The sequence below is a fragment of the Prionailurus bengalensis genome, chromosome E1, assembly GCF_016509475.1.
Source record: "Prionailurus bengalensis isolate Pbe53 chromosome E1, Fcat_Pben_1.1_paternal_pri, whole genome shotgun sequence".
Classification (NCBI taxonomy): Eukaryota; Metazoa; Chordata; class Mammalia; order Carnivora; family Felidae; genus Prionailurus; species Prionailurus bengalensis.
This window is the reverse complement of record NC_057347.1, coordinates 43,053,538-43,071,577: the sequence shown is the minus strand read 5'-3', so window position 1 is coordinate 43,071,577 and position 18,040 is coordinate 43,053,538. Positions and strand designations below refer to the sequence as shown.

Sequence of the window (18,040 nt, the reverse complement as noted above, 5' to 3'; positions counted from 1 at the left end):
ACTGAAGGGGAGAGAAGCTTCTTGGTAGTTAATGAGGCAGCCAAGTGTGCAGAGACAACACCTCAGTTTAGACCCGGGCTCTGCTTTCTGCAGGTAGATTGGATAAGCCACTTTAGCTTCTCTGAGCCTCCATTTACTCATCTGTAAAATGGGGGTGGTGACACCTCCCCCATTGAATTGTCATCAGCCCGAAGAAAGGATATGGTTGAGATCCGCAGCCCGCCGTCGGGCAAATAGTAGGCGCTCAGTAACCGGCTTTGGCAGGGTAGAACCTGTAACACCCTGTCAGTGGGAGAGGCTGGGATTGATCGCTCCCCTCCACACGGGGACTTGGGGGAGCCCTGGTTGGTGCTGCTGGCCAGAGCTTGGGCGGGGGCGCTCGGGAAACCTTGTTAAGCTGTGTCTGATCTGTAGTTTCCTGTGGCTGGAGCCTGACTCAGCCAGTCACCTGGTTCCTGAGTCGGCGCTGGGGCAGTGCCTGTTTCTGTTAGGCAGGAAAATGGGGGCTGGGAAGACAGGAAATAGTGGGAAGGATCTGTAGGCCCAGGGGGAGAGGGGCATTGACCCAACGTGGCCGGGGAGGGACCGCAGCTAGTGCCTGAGAGGGAGAGTAGGTTTGGGAGTTAGGGCAACTGGGTTCAGATCTTGACTTTTATGAGCTGTGGACCTAGGCCCGGTCACTTCATCTCTGGTCCTCCGTTTCCTCATCTGTATAATGAAGATGGCACCGCTTCCCTTGGACGGTGGTGGCAGGGCGGGTGAGTGGGTGGGTAATACTGTGCCTGTCGCAGAGATGCTCACCGAATGGCCATTCTGTCCCCCCCCCCCCCCCCCAACCGCCACCGTCTGCCGTCTGGTGGTGTCCCAGATCTGCCGGCAGACTCTGAAGTTCCTGACGCAGATCTGGGCCCAGCCCCTCATCAACCTGCAGCTGGTGAATGCCTCGCTGTACGAGCATGTGGAGCAGATGCGCCTCGTCCGGAGGAGACGGGAGCAGCTGAAGCTTCTGGGGGATTACCTGGGCCTGTGCCGAAGTGGGGCCCTGAAGGAGCTGAGCAAGAGGTGAGCGTCCCGGACACACACACACACACACACACACACACACACACACACACGCATGCAGCTAGTGCCCGCCCAAGACGCCCCCTTAGGAAAAATGCCAGGGCCGAGCAGAAATCACCTTCCCACTAGGTTGGGGAAATTACCGCAAGCTTTGGGAGTGGTTTTTATTTGTTCATGTATTCATTCATTTACTCGTTCATCTAACAGTTATTTACTGAGAACATACCAAGTGCTCAGCCCTGAGCCAGCTTTGTGAGCTCCACACTGAGCAAGGTAGACCCGGTCCTACCCTCTCACAGGGAAGGCAGATGAGTAAGCCTAGAGCTACAACAGCCTGTAGAGCTGCTACAACAGCCTAGAGGGAGCTAGAAGGGAGGCAGGATGCCTGGAAGTACAGAGGTGAGCCCTCTAATCCGGAGTGGAGGAGGGCAGAGCCGGGAAGACTTCCTGGAGGAATGTACATATAAGATGAGCCTTGGAGAATGAGTCAGAGTTAGAAAGGGGAAGACTCAGGAAAGAGTGTTACAGATGGAAGGAACGGTGCGCTCGGGCCCTGAATGAAGGCCCCATACGAGGGAAGAACAGAGAGAGCTCCGGGGCGTGCAAGGAGGGAAGGGGGGCAAGTTGTGAGAAGGCTGGACAGTGTTGTCCTGCCCCCCCCCACCCAGTCCCCCATTCGTGGCTGCTCTGCTGCCGTCTGGCATGGCATCCCTCCCAGAATCCTCAGAAGAGGGCAAGGTTAGGGTGGGACCTTCAGAATGCCCTTGAAGAAGCTTCTGGGCCCCCAGCGCTCGGGGGCCTGCTTAGGATTGAGAGGTGATGCTGTGCTTGAGTATGAGCTTAGGGCCTCCCTGTGCCCATCGTGAACGCCTCCTAGCCCAGGCTGCAGCCTTCTTGGGGCTGTGCTGGTGGGGGAGCTGGTGCCTACTGTCCAGTTGGGCTTTGTTGCTGGGTTTCTGGGGACTTGGAGCAGTTCACAGTCCCCCTCCTCCCCGCCCCAAACACAGTTCCGCACTGGGCTGGCCCAGAGACCACCTCTCTGATAGGTTGCAGCTCCTTGGTCCTGGCTACTGATCTCCCAGGGCCAATTCTGCCTGGCTGCTTGGGGCCCGGGCAGTGCCAGTACAGACCTCTGGGGATCTCAAGGAGCGAGCTGCTGCAGGGGAGAGGCTGGCTCCTCATAGGCTCCCAGAGCAGCCAGCTGAGCCCTGGTCTCCACAGGACCAGAAAGCCCCCTGGGTGCCACCATGAGGGACCCTAGCAGGCTGCTTCCCGGGGAGGCCTTGCCTGTCTCAATCATCAGCTGGGTGCCTGGGTCTTCACTCACTGCCCTCCTTTCTGAGATTCTAGGCCTCAGGGCTCCAGAGAATCTGCCCTCTGTCTGACCAGGGTGGTGAAATCTCCCTGTCGTCACCCACCCCAGTCAAGGGGATCTTCCACAGACCTGAGCAGACCAGGTGCCTGCAGGGTGCGTCCCAGGCACTGGCCTCGCCTGTCCACACCCTGCTCAGATTGTTTGGTCATCGGCCTTACTGACCTGTCTGGGCTGACCTGCTGGGCGGCCCTGCCTCTTTCTCTCTGGCCTTGTTGTTCCCATCCTTGGGTAGCAGCACCGCATACCTACTGTGCAGCCTACCAGCCTTCAAGAGAACAAGGCCACGCCAATAGAAGCAACGTGGGGCAGGGGAAAGAGCTCAGGAGCAGACTCTGCCCGGCCTCAGACTTGCTGTATGACTCAGAGAGGTTGCTTCACTTCTCTGAGCCTCATCCTTCTTGTTTATAAAATGGGCCAGTCGGGGCGCCTGGGTGGCACAGTCGGTTAAGCGTCCGACTTCAGCCAGGTCACGATCTCGCGGTCCGTGAGTTCGAGCCCCGCATCAGGCTCTGGGCTGACGGCTCAGAGCCTGGAGCCTGCTTCCGATTCTGTGTCTCCCTCTCTCTCTGCCCCTCCCCCGTTCATGCTCTGTCTCTCTCTGTCCCAAAAAAATAAATAAACGTTGAAAAAAAAAATTTTTTTAAATGGGCCAGTAATCCCTGTGCTCATGCGACCTTCTGGAGTTGTGGTGAGGGCCCCGTGAGGGGCTCAGAGTCTGGGGAAGGGCACAGGCAGACAGACGGCCCCGGGGTCAGCATGGCTTGTGCTGTGAGGGAAAGCACCTGGACCCAGCCTTGTGACATCCAAAGGGCCAAGAAAGTTCCCAGAGAGGGGATGGCATCTGAGCTGAGGATTTGTAGCATTCTGCTCTTAAAATATATATATATATATATATATATATATATATATATATATATATATATTTGGTCAGTACTCAAACAGTATAAAAGAATTAAGCAGGAAGTTCAGATCACTCCTCCAATCCCACCGCAGTCAGTACCGTTAGGCTCTGCTTCCAGAGCTCTGTCCTTACACGCAGGAAAAGAGTTGCCTCAGTGCAAACAGCATGTACATAGTGAACTGGGATTTTGCAAAAGAACCAAGGAGAAGAAAGAGGGAGGGATGGCCTAGGTTTCCTGGCTTAAGGGGGCCTGTGATGTGGAGAAGGGCGAGAGTGTGGCTCACTGGGACCTGTGAGGGGCTCCGTGCGGCTGGATTGCAGGTGCAGAGGCCAGACCTCGAAGGTCCTGGGCACCACACCAGATTTGGATTTATCTGCTCTGCGGTTTAGAAAAGGCCAGCTTGGCAGCAGTGGGGTGCAGGGGCTGGTGCAGTAATTAGCCCAGGGAGGTGTGGAGGCCTGGCCTGGGTCCGCCAGAGTGGAGGCTGAGGACCTGAATGGTTGAGAAGGAAGGGCAGGTCTTGACTGTGAGTAAAGTCAGGGAAGAGTTCCCCTTTGCTAGCGGCAGCCCTCCGGCTGGGCTGGGCGCTCTGAGAGAAAGGCATCCTCCGATGGGGGATGGGCCTGGATGCATCTTCAGGGGCCAGAGAAGCCCCAGGGCACCTTCCCCGTCCTTGGGAAGGAGCCATCACAGAAACGCCCTGGAGGGGTGGGGAGAGGAGGTTCCTGAGTTCAGAGGAGACCCCAGCCTGGGCCTGGAACCCAGCTGTGCCAGCCTTGCCCGCGCCCTTTCCTACCCCATCACTGCTTGCAGGAGTGAAGGGGCAACCTTGCCTCTGTCTTCCAGTGTCCTCCGGAGAGCCCTGTGGATCTCTCTGACCCCTTCCCAGACAGTCCTCCTCGCACCGGAAGAGGACAGAGAAAGCCTCACGGAGAGTGTGACGGGCCCAGGGCACAGTGGCTTGCAAAGAAGGCCTTGGGCCTGGCTGGTCCCTGGGGCTTCCATGATGGTGGACAGAGGGCAGATAACAGAGATGACTCTCCATCCAGATCAGCCCCACCCTTCCTGCCAGCTCAGGAACAGTCTGCACCCCCCCCACCCCCTGCATTTTCCTGGTGATGAATGGCAGCTTGCTGTTCCCAGAAAACTGGAAGTTTACTGGAGAAACCAGCTTGGTGAATGGAGCAGGTGGCCGGCAGTGTCCCCACCCTTGTGGCACAGTATGGCCTGCCTGGCTGCTTGATGGGACTTGTCATCTCTGCCCCACATGGGGTTCCCCCAGACCACACCTGAGGCCATAGGGTGGAGCATGGCCAAGCCCCCACTCCAGATGCCCCGGGGCCTGTCACCCTCCCGCCCCCCAGATGTCCTGGGCACCCTGGGGCAAGTTTGCAAGCTTTCCTTAGGCTTGGAGCATTTTCCCCAACCCCAGTTACCCACGCAGGCGCACACAGCAAAGCCAGGCGGGGGTTGTCCAGGGGGGTTTCTGCAGGTGTTTCCTATCCTTCCCTCAGGATGTAACCCCTAGGATCCCTGCCATTGGTAGGTGGAAAGTAGAGCTGTCCTTGTCCTCTGTCTCCCCCGCACCCCACCCCACCGTGAAATGGGACCCTGCTGTACTTAGGCCACGTCTCAGTGCCTCTCACATAGCACTGAAACCGGATGCTTGACTGTCTGTCCCTCAGCTAGACCAGGGACCACAGGAGGGCACGGACCACATCCTATGCATTTCTGTCCTCAGCACTGCCCCTGGTATGTAATGGTGGCACTCATGACCACAGCTGACACCCACAGGCCTTCGCCAGGTGGGTAAGGATGTGAGCTCGGGAGCCAGGCTGCTGCGTTCAAGCTCCAGCTTTGCCACACACAAGCTGCGTGACCACAGGCATGTTGTTTAACCTCTCTGTGCCTCCATTTCGTCGTCTTCTCAAAGTGGGGATTCGGGTAGTACCAACCTCACGGGATTACTGTGAGGATAAAACAGGTTAATGGATATAAGACATGGTAGCTTTCCTCCTCCTCCTCCTCCTCCTTCTCCTCCTCCTCCTCATTAGTGTTGCTTATAGACATTTTTTAATCCCTTCAAATTGTTTTGAGAAACATTTCTGCTTTATTGAAGTGTAAGTGACAAAATTACACTTTTTTTTTAAATTTTTTTTTTTAACGTTTATTTATTTTTGAGACAGAGAGAGACAGAGCATGAATGGGGGAGGGTCAGAGAGAGGGAGACACAGAATCCGAAACAGGCTCCAGGCTCTGAGCTGTCAGCACAGAGCCCGACGCGGGGCTCGAACTCACGGACCGCGAGATCGTGAGCTGGCTGAAGTCGGACGCTTAACCGACTGCGCCACCCAGGCGCCCCATGTTTTTATTTATTTTGAGACAGAGAGAGACAGAGCATGAACGGGGGGAGGGTCAGAGAGAGGGAGACACAGAATCTGAAACAGGCTCCAGGCTCTGAGCTGTCCGCACAGACCCCGGTGCGGGGCTGGAACTCACAGACCGCGAGATCATGACCTGAGCTGAAGTCGGCCGCTTAACCAACTGAGCCACCCAGGCGCCCCTATAAGATGTTTAAAGCGTACGTCACGATGCTGTGATACATGTATACGTTGCGACAGGACTCCTCCCCTCCGGGGAGGGATCCATCAGCTCATCCATCAGCTCGCTACATGTATACACGTGTATGTTTGGCGAGAGCATTTAAGTTGTACCGTCTTCGCAAATTTCAGTTACACAACACAGTGTTATCACCTGTGGCTGAGAATTACTCAGCGTTCACTGTGCCAAATGCTTTACATAAAGGAATCCTCAGAACAGCTCCATTGCTCAGGTGAGGAAACTTGAGGCTCGGCGAGGTTAAGTGATCTGCCCAAGGCCACCTGGAAGACCAAGTCCCCAACCCAGGCAGCCGACTGTGCTCTTAGGCACCGCCCTGGCCAGGTGTTCACACCCGGTGAGCAGCTGAAGGAATGAAAACAAACACGGGTTGGTCCAGATCATGGAAACCCTTATAAGGAACCTCTTATGTTTTCTTTGAAGGCTCAACCACAGGAATTACCTCTTGGAGTCTCCCCACAAGTACAGTGTCGCTGACCTCCAGCAGGTGAGAACGCCCTTCCCGGCCCCCAGGCCCCTCTAGAGAGCCCTCATTCATGGGAAATCAGCAAGGAGGACCGGGTAGGGAGGCTTCAGCTTTTCGGTACCTCAGGCTCCGCGTCTTGCTTGTCCCACGCTCCCGGGGCGATGACTGAGCGCCAGCCTCCTGCTGTAAGCAGGCACTCCAGCAAAGCCCAGGTCACAGGGGTGACAGCTGGGGACATTCCTTTCCTCGAGGGAGGGTACTGCGGATTGGGGTCTCATCTGTCAAGCCCGTTCGTTATCCCCAGCGACCTCTGCGTATGGGGCTGCTGGACACCTGCGTTGCTCGGCCTGATTCAGGGAGGCTCTTTGGCCCAAGTGCGAAGAAACCTCTCTTGGGGTCGGAAATCTTCAGGCAGGGGCCAGGAGCAGCAGCGGGCCACCTTTTACAGATGGCCTCAGTCTCAGCACAGCTGCCCGAAAGGCCTGGCGGCCTGACCTTGCCCTCCACAGATCGCAGACGGGGCGTACGAAGGGTTCCTCGATGCCCTGATCGGATTCGCCTCCCAGCACGTCTACCACTGCGACCTGTGCACCCAGCGTGGCTTCATCTGCCAGATCTGCCACCACCACGACATCATCTTCCCCTTCGAGTTTGACACCACCGTCAGGTATGCGGGATACCCAGCCCCCCCCCCCCCCCCAGCGGGCCCCAGCGTGCCAGAGAGGCAGGCCCGGCACCGTTGTGCAGCAGCACATTGAACGCCCCGGCTGTGCCAGTGCCACGGGTCGGTGAGGTTGTCTAGAACAGCCGACGCCCTGGGCAGTCACGGCCAGCCCCAGTCCAGCTCCGGGGACAAGAGAGCCCTCGCGGGGCCCTACCCTCGACCAGGGAAGCTGTCTTCCTAGAGAAGAGGTGACTTGCTGCCTCTTTGAGTGAGGGTCTCAGTGTTGTCATCTATAGACGGACCGAGGAAGGGACTGAATGAGTTACTGCCCTGGAGTGGTGGCACAGGCCGGGCACAAAGTGGGTGCCTGGCGGCTGGTGCCTGCCTGGCTCTCTGCTGCAGTAATCATCGTTCCTATCCCATTACCGCTCCTGATCAGAAGCCTCTAAGTGGAAAGAGTCACCCACCAAACCTCCATTCCGGCCCACACGGGAGTGGAAAACTGAACGGGTGGGAGCATCCATTTTCAGTAGGCGTCTCCTGGCCCAGATTCAACCCCTGGGCTCAGCTTTTTAAACCGCAGAGTGTTTTCGACGTGGGCAAGAAATCCTCCCCTAAGTCTCTAGCGGCCTCTCTAGAACGTGAATTAGAATCGAGAGCGTCCGCGCCTGTGGTGTGACGCGGGGGTGAGCACTGTCTCCAGGCAGCGATCTGGCCGGGGGGACGTGGCGCGGCGCGTCTTGGGGTCCCGAGCGGAACCGCACCCCGCCACGGGCGCTGGTCGGGATGCCGGCCGCCCCCCGCCCCCTGGCACCAGCGGCGCTCGCGGCTCTCCCCCAGGTGCGGCGAGTGCAAGACCGTCTTCCACCAGAGCTGCCAGGCCGTGGTGAAGGGGGGCTGTCCCCGCTGTGCCCGCCGGCGCAAGTACCAAGAAAGGAGCGCTCTCCTCTAAGCCGCTGCGCCGTCCCCGGCCCGAGACTGCGGGGCAGCGGCCCGCGGCCAGCCCGGCCGCCTGTGGCATCAGCCTGCATACTCTCGAGGTGTCCCAGCCGTGTCCCCTGTCGGGAGGACCCAGATGCGACCAGAGCACGAGCCTACCAGACGAAGCCCTCGAGGATGTCCCCCAGTCCCTCTACCACCCGTCTGCTCCACAAGGTGGGGACGCCATCAGACGCCTCCCCCCGTCCCAGGGGAAGCGGGGAGGGGAGCTTTGCACTAACCAGGCCCCAGCTCACCTCACAGACACGGCATCTCCATCAGGGCTCTTCAAACACTGTGGAAACCACACTTGGGCACGTGCTCAGTTCCACATTCCGGATTCAAAAAAGGTCTAGTTTTTTAAGGTGGGTTTTTTCCCTTCATATTTCAATAGAAAATATTTTTTTATTCTTGACCCTACACAAGTCACCCGAGAAATCCAGACATTCTCATGTGGAGCAAACACGTGGGAACATTTGGCCTGCGGGCCAAAGGCGGGTGGCTGGGCGGGCAGGCCGCCGCTGGGCCAGAGCCTGTCAGCTCTACGGGTGCCTTTCCCTCACCCGCGCCCGACACTGCTGCCCACGGCTCAAATACGACGTGCCAAACCGCCCAGGGGCTGTCAGGGTCGGTCCCGATGACCACCCTCTTCCTCTCCCCTGCCTCTTTTCGCCCTACCCTGCCCTCCTCACCTGAAAAGCCCATCACCTCTCTCCGCGTCAGAGCCCCCTGGCTCCGCGTAGCCCGGGCTCTCGGTCCCTGCGGGAGAAGGGAGGGACTTGGAACCAGCACTGTGAGCACTTTGAGCCCTCGCTTGGTCCAGGGCCGGGTCATCATCTTGCCCACCCCTCAGCCCCGTGCCCTCCTCACCTACTGCAGACCCAAAGCCAGACGGGCGGGCTGCTGCAGACACACTCTCAGGGGGACACCCCCCACCCCCCACCGCCTGACCCCTGCTGGGACAGAGGAAGGCGGGGCCCACACAGAGGGCAGTGAGCCCAGGCCAGCCTTGGGCACCGTGGAGCGGTGACCCCCGTCCGCCCAGGAAGAGTGCCAGCCGTGCTGCGGCGATGTGTGGGGGCGGCCGCCTCGTGGGAGGGATGCCTAGCCTCAGTTTACAAAGCCATGAATTCACAAAGCTTTGCTGGACTGGCCCGGAGGGGGCGCCGCCAGAGACTAGAGAATTTCCCCGGAGCACGATTGCCTTTTGAAGGGGCGTGGGGTAGAGTGCGAGCCTGGAATGGTTTGCAAAGTGATGTTTAGACCCTGTGGTTTGGGACCGATTCCCCTGCTGCCTTCCCCCATCTCTCCTGGACCCATCGCCCCCCTGACCTCCAGCCCTGGGCCGTCTGGCCGTCCTGTCAGCTCTCGCCTTGGATTGGGGGCCTCAGGTGGAGACTGAGAGAGATGAATCTCACTGTCAAGAGATGAATCTACTCCCACCTCTCCCCTGGGGTGATTCGCCTGCTGAGTCACCTGCCCAGCCCTGTGGAGCTGGATAAGTTGTGCAATAGAAGAGAGGAGGTGGTAGGCAGGTGGGGGAGGGGGCTGCCACACAGCCTGTCTGTCCCCTGTCACGGAAACAGTACGCACCTATGCCCGGCACACCAAAGCCTCCTAAACGGGGAAGCGGATCCCTATCCTCAGCCCGCGCACCCCCACAGCCAGGATTAATGCCCCACCGCAGACCCAGCGCGGCCGGCCAGAGCCACAGATGCCCCAGATCCCCCAGTGGCCCAGAGCCGGCCTGGGACAGCGGGTGGTGCCGCCCAGGTCGGGCCTCATCTCAGGCCCGTGAGAACAATGTGCGCACCAGAAGGTGCCCTAGGAGGCATCAGGAGTGAGGCCCCAGAGGAGCTCACTTAGGCTGTGTGGGGCCTGTGCCCCCCCTTCCTCCTCCCCCTCCACCCCCACCGGGGACTAGCAGCATTAACTACAACTCACCCTCTCCCCAGTACCAGAAAGCTGCTGATGCTTCCCGATGAGTTGACTCTTACCCTCTCACCTCCAATGGAAAGCTGATGTGAACCTCAGTGGTGCCCACACTATTTTTTAAAACGCCATTTTATGCAATAAACTGTTTTCTAGTGAGGCGCGCTGGCCCCGAACGGCGCTTTGCAATGTACTGAAGGAACTGCTGCTGTGTGATTTTTGAATGATTTTGCAGTAAAGACCTGATCTTTCTCACCTCTGGTCTCGCTTCTGAATCCCGACGCTGCCAGTGGTTGGGAGGAAACCACCAGCCGTCCTGCCATCTGATGCCCCCGCCCCCACCGACTCTCATTAGTCCCTGGGCACACAGGAGGCCTGGAGAGGGGTGGCCGGCGGTAAACATTGTGCACCAGAAGTGGGCATGTAGGGGAGGAGGGGTGACCGTGTTCAGTCTGTCCCCCTCCCACTAGGAGTCAGAGTCTGTGGCAGGAAGAGGGGGGTAGCATCTCTGGGCCTTTGGGTAGATTTACCCACATACACTGATGCCTGAAATGCCACCACAACGGCTTCTTCCCTGTGCCTGTCCACCGATCCCCGACACTGGAACGTGAGAAATCTCGGGACCGTGTCCCACTGGGTTATCCAAAGCCAGAGAAGGGGCTCAGGGAGGGAAGGCTGAGGAGGGCCAGAATCAGGGCTCATGGCTTTTAGGGCTCCAAGGGGACTTTACTTGGCTGCTCCCTTCCTCTGAAGTTCCAGGAGAAGCCCACCACTTCCCATCGTAAGGACAGAAGAAGGAAACACGTGTTCCAGGGAAATCAGGTTGCAGGAAAGTGGGATTGAAACACATTTGGCCCTATGGTTTTGGGTCCTTGAAGACACCTTTCAGCCCATGAGAGAGGTCTTCTGTGCCCCAGCTTCCTTCCAGGGCCTCAAGTCCCTCCAGGGTTGTAGGGGGTGGGCTCTGAAAACACAAAAGGAACTGGGTTCGAGCGCTGGGGACCAAGGCCAGGGGCATGTGGCCTGGGTGCTACCCTGCCTTTGGTCTCAGTGCATCCACCCTCAGCAAGGTGCCTCTGAGGACGTTTGTGTCTCTCTTCCCCCTCCTGCCTAAAGAAGAATGGGGGCTTTGGAGACCTCAATCACACCCCAAGGAGGAGGACAGCTCATCTGATAATAAAAATAACGTTAATAGCTCTGTGCATCCTTCCGATACTACTGTGAGACTACTACTGAATTGTATGTACTTAGTACATCTCATTCAATCTTCCTAAAGATCCTGTGAAGTAGGTGCTGTTGTCCCAAGTTCATGGGAAAGAAAGGATGCTGAGGTGAGCAAGTCCACTTCCAGGACACCCTAATGGACAGCTTGGAGGGTGGCCCTCTTCCAGTGGAGGATCCAGGAGGCAGGGGGATGGAACCACACAGCGGGAGGGAAATCTGGCCCCTCCAGAAGGAGTTGAGGAGGCTCCCTCCCTCCCCCTGTCATGCCACCCTCCTGGCCCTGCCGCTTCCACGTCGCTGGAGATAGCCAGGTGTGGCCCGGGATCCCAGGGGGTGCAGGAGGGAGGGTGGCGTCTGAGCTCCTAGGGCGCTGGCCCGGCCCAGAGGGGACAGGAAGCCGGGACACCGGGGATTGTCTCTAGCAGCCGCAGCCCAGCCTCAGCCCGGGAGGAAGTTCTGCCGGGCGCTCTCGGCTGGTGCCTCCCTCGCTGTATTGTTGAACAGGAAACCGGGCTGCGCGGGAGCTGGGCGGTGGAGGAGGGAGCGCCGGCCGCCGAAAGCACGCGTGCCTGCCGGGACAAGTGGAGGCGAAGCCGGTGATCGGCCGCCCCAAGGTGCCAGGGCCGGGCCGGGCCGGGCCGGGTGGGGGTTGCTGAGCCGGGGTTGGGGGAGCGCGGTGCGGCAGGTGGCGGGTCCTCACCCGGGAGCGCCGCGCGCGCCTGCTCCCTTTTCACCGGGCGCAGGGGAGGGAGCCGCGCGGGCCCGGGAGCAGGGCCGCGCGGAGCGGATGTCCCCCGCGCGGAGCGGAGATCCGAAGGGCTGCCCTCCGTCCGGGGACAGGCGGGGCCCGAGTCCAGGCCCCGGCGCCGCTGTGGCTCGCGTCGCCCGGGCAGTGCACGAAAAGCACCTCCTGACGACGGGTCAGTCCTGAAGTTCCAGGGATCCTACCGGCTCCTCTGGCTCCCCCAGAGTTGGGGAAGGAGACGAGACCCGGGTCCCCTCCCCACCCCGCCCGAGCCGCTGCGCTCCGGTGGGGATCTCTGCCGTGGGAACTCCAGGCCCGGCCGAGCTGCGCCCGGAAAGGGCCCGGGGAGGGCGGAGGTGGGTCCGAAGCGAGTGGTGCATTCAGTCGGGCTGGAAAGGGCTTGTAGTGGTGATTCGGGGTGCATACGGCTTCGGTTGTAACCCTGGGCGAGACAACGAACCAGGGTCGAGCTGTCCCAGAGCAGCGCGCCCGCGGGACGCAGAGGCTCGAGGACAACAAATCCCACGGCGGGAGACTCAGGGGTGGGACCCTACCCACCTTGGGCTCCGCTGACGACCCCGCAGGGCCCCTTCAGTTGCATCCCCTACAGCTCCCTCCCTCCCTTCGCCTTCTCTTGCTGTGCGTCCCACTCCCGGTGTACCCCACCCGCCCAGACACACTCATTCAGGCTCCTCCTGGCCCCTCCGAGATACGGCTGCGTTGGGGATTGGGGGCAGCCCTCCTGAGCATCCCTCTCCTTCTTTGCTCCTCTTGCCAGCTCCTGATCCCGGAGGTCTCTCCTGCTTAGCCCTTGGAAGCCCCGCCCTTCGAAAGAGATGGCAGGGGCCTGATCTGCACCCATCCGCGGACTCCGCCGGTCCTGCCCATGGGCCCGCAGAGACCTGCCCTGCCAACGTGAGTGAGAGGCGGGGGTCCAGGGGAAGGTGACGGGAAGGGGTGTCCTCCCTGGGGGTTGTTGGCTTAGCTACAGGCAGTTCACTGTAACTTCAGGGCCCAAGAGTGCAACCCTTTCCCCAACAAGGGAAGCTGGAGAAAGTAGTGAAGAACGCTCTGTGCCCCTGGCCAGACCCTGCACCCCCCCCACCCCCCCCACCCCCCCCCCACCCCCCCGGTCAGACCCTGTTCCTTGGGTTCCTCAGCCTCAGCAAGCCACCGAGCTCCCCAGCTGCTGGTCCCAGGACACCTCTATGGGGCAGGAGATGGGATCAGTGCAAAGGCTTGGAGGGACCAGCCACTTATGGAAGAGGGTACCGACTAATCTCTTTGATGGAGAGACGGGCGGATTTACAGTTAGGCTCGGACTCCCAACACCACATCAAGCGCCAAGCTAAGCTGGCGTGGAGGGCGGTGGGTTGTGGCGATCACTCGGGGAGAGCTGCGGAGGACGCCGCAGGGGCAGTCACTGTCACAAAGTGCATTCTCTAGGGGCCACTCTCCTGGGGCAATGTGGAGATCACAGAGCTGGTGGGTAGGCCTCACTCGGGAGGTGGAGGTGGGAGCTGGAGAATAAGGGGCGGTGCAGGACAGTCTGGGCGGGCCAGGCGCCGGGTTCACGTCCGCAGCCAAGCCGCTGGGGAAGGAAAGAGAAACCGAGAGAACCGGTTCTCCGGCCTTGGCAGTCCGGTTCCTTAGCCAAGGCCCTTGGACTACGCGAGGCAGGGGCATTCCCCGGGATAGAGCGGTGCCGGGGTGGTTCCCAGAGCCCCGCGGCTCAACCCTGATTCCGCGGGCCGGGGGCGCGGGAGCCTGGAGGGAAGAGGCTCCGGGCACGCGGATTTCCTGAAGGCTGGAGACATCTGGGGCGGGACAGGCAGGGCAGGGGGCGGGGCGAGGGGAGTGGCGGCGGGGGTGGGTGGGTAGAGAATGGACTGTTCTTCCCACTTCACAGACCTGTAAACCGAGGCCCAGTCAACTTTTAGGCAAATGTGGTGACTTTATCGCGGTCAATCACCCCAACTCTTTGGGTCAAGGCTTCCTTGGCTGTAAAGTTGGACCAATATTACCCACAATTTCTCCACCAAGGGATCGAACCGGGACTCAAATCTCGTAATCAATGCCACGGGATGAAGGCATTGTCAGAATGAAGGTATTGTCATAATTCCATGAGTGAGTGTAAGAATGAGAACCTTGGAGATTATTTTATCCAAGCCCCCCATTTTTGAGCTAGGAAATTAACGCACATAAGGAATGCAGCACTGGGACTCCAACCCAGGTCTTCTGTCCCTCTGCGCTTCCCGGCTCGGTGGCCCTGACCTCCGCGCCCCTCCTCCTTGTCACTCACAGGGAAACGCCAGGGCCGCGATGGCGGCGGACGTCGAGGGGGACGTGTACGTGCTGGTGGAGCATCCCTTCGAGTACACGGGCAAGGACGGGCGCCGCGTGGCCATCCAGCCCAACGAGCGCTACAGGCTGCTGCGCCGAAGCACGGAGCACTGGTGGCACGTGCGGCGCGAGCCCGGCGGCCGCCCCTTCTACCTGCCCGCGCAGTACGTGCGCGAGCTGCCGGCGCTCGGGGACCCGGCCACCACCTCCACGCCACCCGCGCTCCGCCCGGGGCCCGTGGCCCCGGAACCGCTCGCCTACGACTACCGCTTCGTGAGCGCGCCGGTGTCCGCGGGCCCCGACGGCACGCCCGCCGAGCCCCGGGGCCGCGTGGGCTCCCTGTGCGGCCCCGCGCGGCGCGGCGCCGCCACCCAGCGCAGCAGCCTGGCGCCGGGCCTGCCCACCTGCTTGTACACGCGGCCCGCGGCGCCGGTGCGGCCCGCCCAGTCCCTGGACGACCTGGCGCGCGCCGCCGTCGCGCCCCCTGCCGGCCTCCTCGGGAGCGCGGGCAGCTTCAAGGCCTGCAGCGTGGCGGGCTCCTGGGTGTGCCCGCGACCCCTGGCGCGCAGCGACTCCGAGAACGTCTACGAGGTCGTCCAGGACGTGCGCGGCCCGCCACGGGAGGAGCGCCCGCAGCAGGTACGGGGAGCGGGGTGGCGGGCCGGGGTGCTGCGCCGCTCCGGGCCCGGACTCGAGGAGACCCCCCTCGGCTTAGCGTCCGGCTCGACAGGGCGGCAGTCACCGCCGAGCCTCACTTTTCAAAACCACGGAAAGAGAAGGGTGCAGGCTCCCGGTCACTTATGGGCAATTCCGAAATGCCAAAGCTCCCTGGAGTCCAAAGGTTTCCCGTAACTCAGTTGGTGGTAAAAAATTTGATTTGAACATTTATTACATTTAGTTTTACTACGCAAGTGCAGATGAACCGGATTACAGTGTACTGCTCCAAGCCTTGCTGGCAGGTGTGTGCGCCGTATTACCTTTCTAAAATCCACAACATTCCGAAACGCGCCCGGATATGGAGTTGTGGACCTGCGGGCCACTCCACCTGCCTCTTCTTAGAGGAGCTTAGGGGTCAGATGAGATAGTGGATGTGGAAGTCAGGGATCTGCTTCCTTTTTTGGCTTCTTCCGTTATTTCAGTTCCCCCTTTTAAAAAAAAAAAAAAAGACAATTTTTGATTTGTTTGTTTCAGGAAGTGGTCCAGTGATAGTGAGTGTGTTTTTTCGTTTCAGAACCCAGTTGTTAATTTAGGAAATCGAAAATAGAGCACGTTTTAAAAACACTTTTACATCCTCAGAATCCTTCCGATGACCCTGACATCTTCAACTTTAGGAACTTTTTGGGTCGGTGGTTGGGGAGATGTGGAGGGAGGATGCACAGACCCCCTTTTTGACATCTGCCTTTTGACAGCTGGGTAATTATGGGCAATTCATTTCCTCTCAGAGGGTCTCGATTTGTCCTTTGGCCCAAAGAGGGGTGGAAAGTGTGGATGGATGATCCCTAAACCTTGTAAGTCTCTGATTTCTTTCTTTGTACTTCATGTAATGTATTTGTTGTCAACATTGATGCCTGGCCCATGCCAGGACTGAGTGTGGGATGCCCAGAGGGAGGAAGCACCTTCCCGGGCTGGGAGCTCCTGGGTCTCCCCTCCGCCCATCTGGTTACAGTGCAAAGAGCTCAGGATTTGAAGCTTAGAGAGACTGGAATTTGACCCTGCTGGGTCACCTGCCAGCTGCAGAGGAGTCACTTAACTCCCCAGCCCCAGTGTCCTCGTGTGTAAACGCAGGACAAAACCTAAGGATTAGTATTGTGAGCCTTCAACGAGGTGAGGCATGGAAACGCTTGGCACGTAGTAGGCGCTCCACCGAGGCTGGCCGGGGTCGCATTCGGTATCCTGGTCTGCGCCAGCTTTGCTCCCCTTTCTGCAAGGAGCAGCCCGCCCCCTTGTGGTCATGACGGGGAATAGCAACCGGCGCGTGGGGATGAGGATGGGGACTCCGCCCAGAAGGAACCAGAGGGGTAGGGGGGTGGGAAATAATGTGCCCGGCCGTCTCTGCTGGCCAGTTGGCCCCCTTCTCTGGGACAGATGGCTGGATACCAGTGCGCTTTACCCCGGCGTCCCTCCGTTTCCAGGACAGGCTCTCGGAGGTGCATTCCAGGACCTTTCCACATCCCCTGTCCAGCTTGCCCCTCTTTCTTTGCACACAGTATAGTGGTGTGTCCGCGGCGGGGGACACAGATGATGGAGAGAGGGGTGGTGCTCGCGCAGGGAAGAACTGGGGCGTCTGCCAGAGACCCGGGTATTGGTGGAAATGCTCTGCCCGGTCCCACTTCTGGCCCTAATGAATGCACTGTATGGCCTCAACAAGAGGCTTAGTACCTCTGGTCTGGTTTCCTCCCCGTGTAATGGGTATGATCTCACACTTCCTGTGACCCTGCTTTATTCCAGTGTCAGCTGTGGGCCTCCCTGACACCCCAGCCCCTACACACTCCTGGCGTGGGGAGTTGCCTGTCTCCTGGGAAGGAAACCCCATTCTCCTTTTAGTTACTCAAGGCAGCATTTAGAGGAAGAATTTCCTGAATGGTGAGCCTGCCTGTTTCTTCTTGGAGGAGGCAGGAGAGGCAGCTCCTACCTTTCCCCTTCATTCACTCATTAACTAAGCATGAGGTGACCTTGCACTTGCCGAGCATCTGGTGAGGCAGAGTCCCAGGCCTGGAGGGCCACCATCTGGGTCAGGAGCCTGGCAAGAGGGGACAGATGCCTCAGGCCGGCATGGCCCAGGCCATCTGAGATGAAAAGGACACCCAGTGTACTGCGGTGCCCAGGCATGGGTGCAGGTGTGAGATGGGGCACCCCTGGGGCCTTTCAGCCCCGCCCCCACCCTGCGCTGCTGGGGCTCTGGTGGGGAGTGGGTGGTGCCTGGGGGGCGGGGCCTCATGGCCCTCGCCAGGAATTCGGACGTCACCGTGCAGCTACCGGGAGACTCTCAGCAGAGAAGGGAGTGGGGTTCAGAAAGGACCCCCTTGGCTGGAACTTTAAGAGTGGCAGAGGACTTTCATGGTCTCCCAGGCATGCGGTGATGACAGGAGAGGTTGGGGAAGTGGATTTCGAGGGAGCTGGTGGCTGATGGGCTGAGGAGGGCGGGAGAGAAGTCAGGATGAGTCCCAGCCTCCCAGTGTGCGCAGACAGTGGTCTGTTTATGGCGGGGACACTGGGAAGGCGTGGGAGGAGTCCTGGAGCTGCCCAGCATGTGGTGTGGAGATGTGGGGGGCGAGGGAGCATGTGGACCGGGGGACCACAGCCCTGGGCCCACCACATTTGGGTGACCAGGGGAGGGAAGAGGAGGAAGTGTAAAACACAGTCAGGGAACAAGGAGGAGAAGCAGGAGAGTGCTGGTCCAGACACCGAGAGGTGTCCAGAAGGAAGGGGAAGTTAGATAAAGGCCATCGAACATTTATCGGAAGTGGTGACCTCAAGGTCAGCAGCCACTTTATCAGGAGCTGGCCAAGGGGTTACCAGAAGCAGAAGGCAGAGGTCAGAGGGTGAAGATGAGGGTGCAGGGCCGAGTGGAGACCGCTCAGAAGCATGGCAGGGAAGGGAGAGGTGCCGTGTGGCCAGAGGCATGTGGAGGTCGACGGGGGGGGGCTCCCCAAATCTGAGTGAGTGGGCAGCAGCCAGAGGAGCTGGTTGACGAGACGGGATCCCAGGACACAGGTGTGAGGGTGATGCC

At 59.7% G+C, this 18,040-nt stretch overlaps 2 protein-coding genes across 8 annotated transcripts in view; both read left to right on the top strand.

Annotated features, from left to right (window-relative positions):
• The window catches only part of PLEKHM1 (pleckstrin homology and RUN domain containing M1), a 47,587-nt gene extending 37,334 nt beyond the window's left edge, over positions 1–10,253 (top strand). For 4 of the 5 annotated variants that reach the window (XM_043584803.1, XM_043584802.1, XM_043584804.1 and 1 more), the window contains 4 exons: positions 869–1,062; positions 6,382–6,445; positions 6,934–7,091; positions 7,929–10,253. In XM_043584803.1, coding sequence (XP_043440738.1) covers positions 869–1,062; positions 6,382–6,445; positions 6,934–7,091; positions 7,929–8,040 — 528 coding nt within the window. In that variant the 3' untranslated portion in view covers positions 8,041–10,253. Of the gene's footprint in view, positions 1–868; positions 1,063–6,381; positions 6,446–6,904; positions 7,092–7,928 lie in introns of those variants that run through there. The other variant, XM_043584805.1, reaches the window with a different exon arrangement.
• Positions 10,254–10,946: 693 nt separating this feature from the next.
• Positions 10,947–18,040, top strand: part of ARHGAP27 (Rho GTPase activating protein 27) — a 31,695-nt gene continuing 24,601 nt past the window's right edge. For 2 of the 3 annotated variants that reach the window (XM_043584809.1, XM_043584808.1), the window contains exons 1-3: positions 10,950–11,836; positions 12,746–12,882; positions 14,272–14,949. In XM_043584809.1, coding sequence (XP_043440744.1) covers positions 14,290–14,949 — 660 coding nt within the window. In that variant the 5' untranslated portion in view covers positions 10,950–11,836; positions 12,746–12,882; positions 14,272–14,289. Of the gene's footprint in view, positions 11,837–12,745; positions 12,883–14,271; positions 14,950–18,040 lie in introns of all 3 variants that reach the window. The other variant, XM_043584806.1, reaches the window with a different exon arrangement.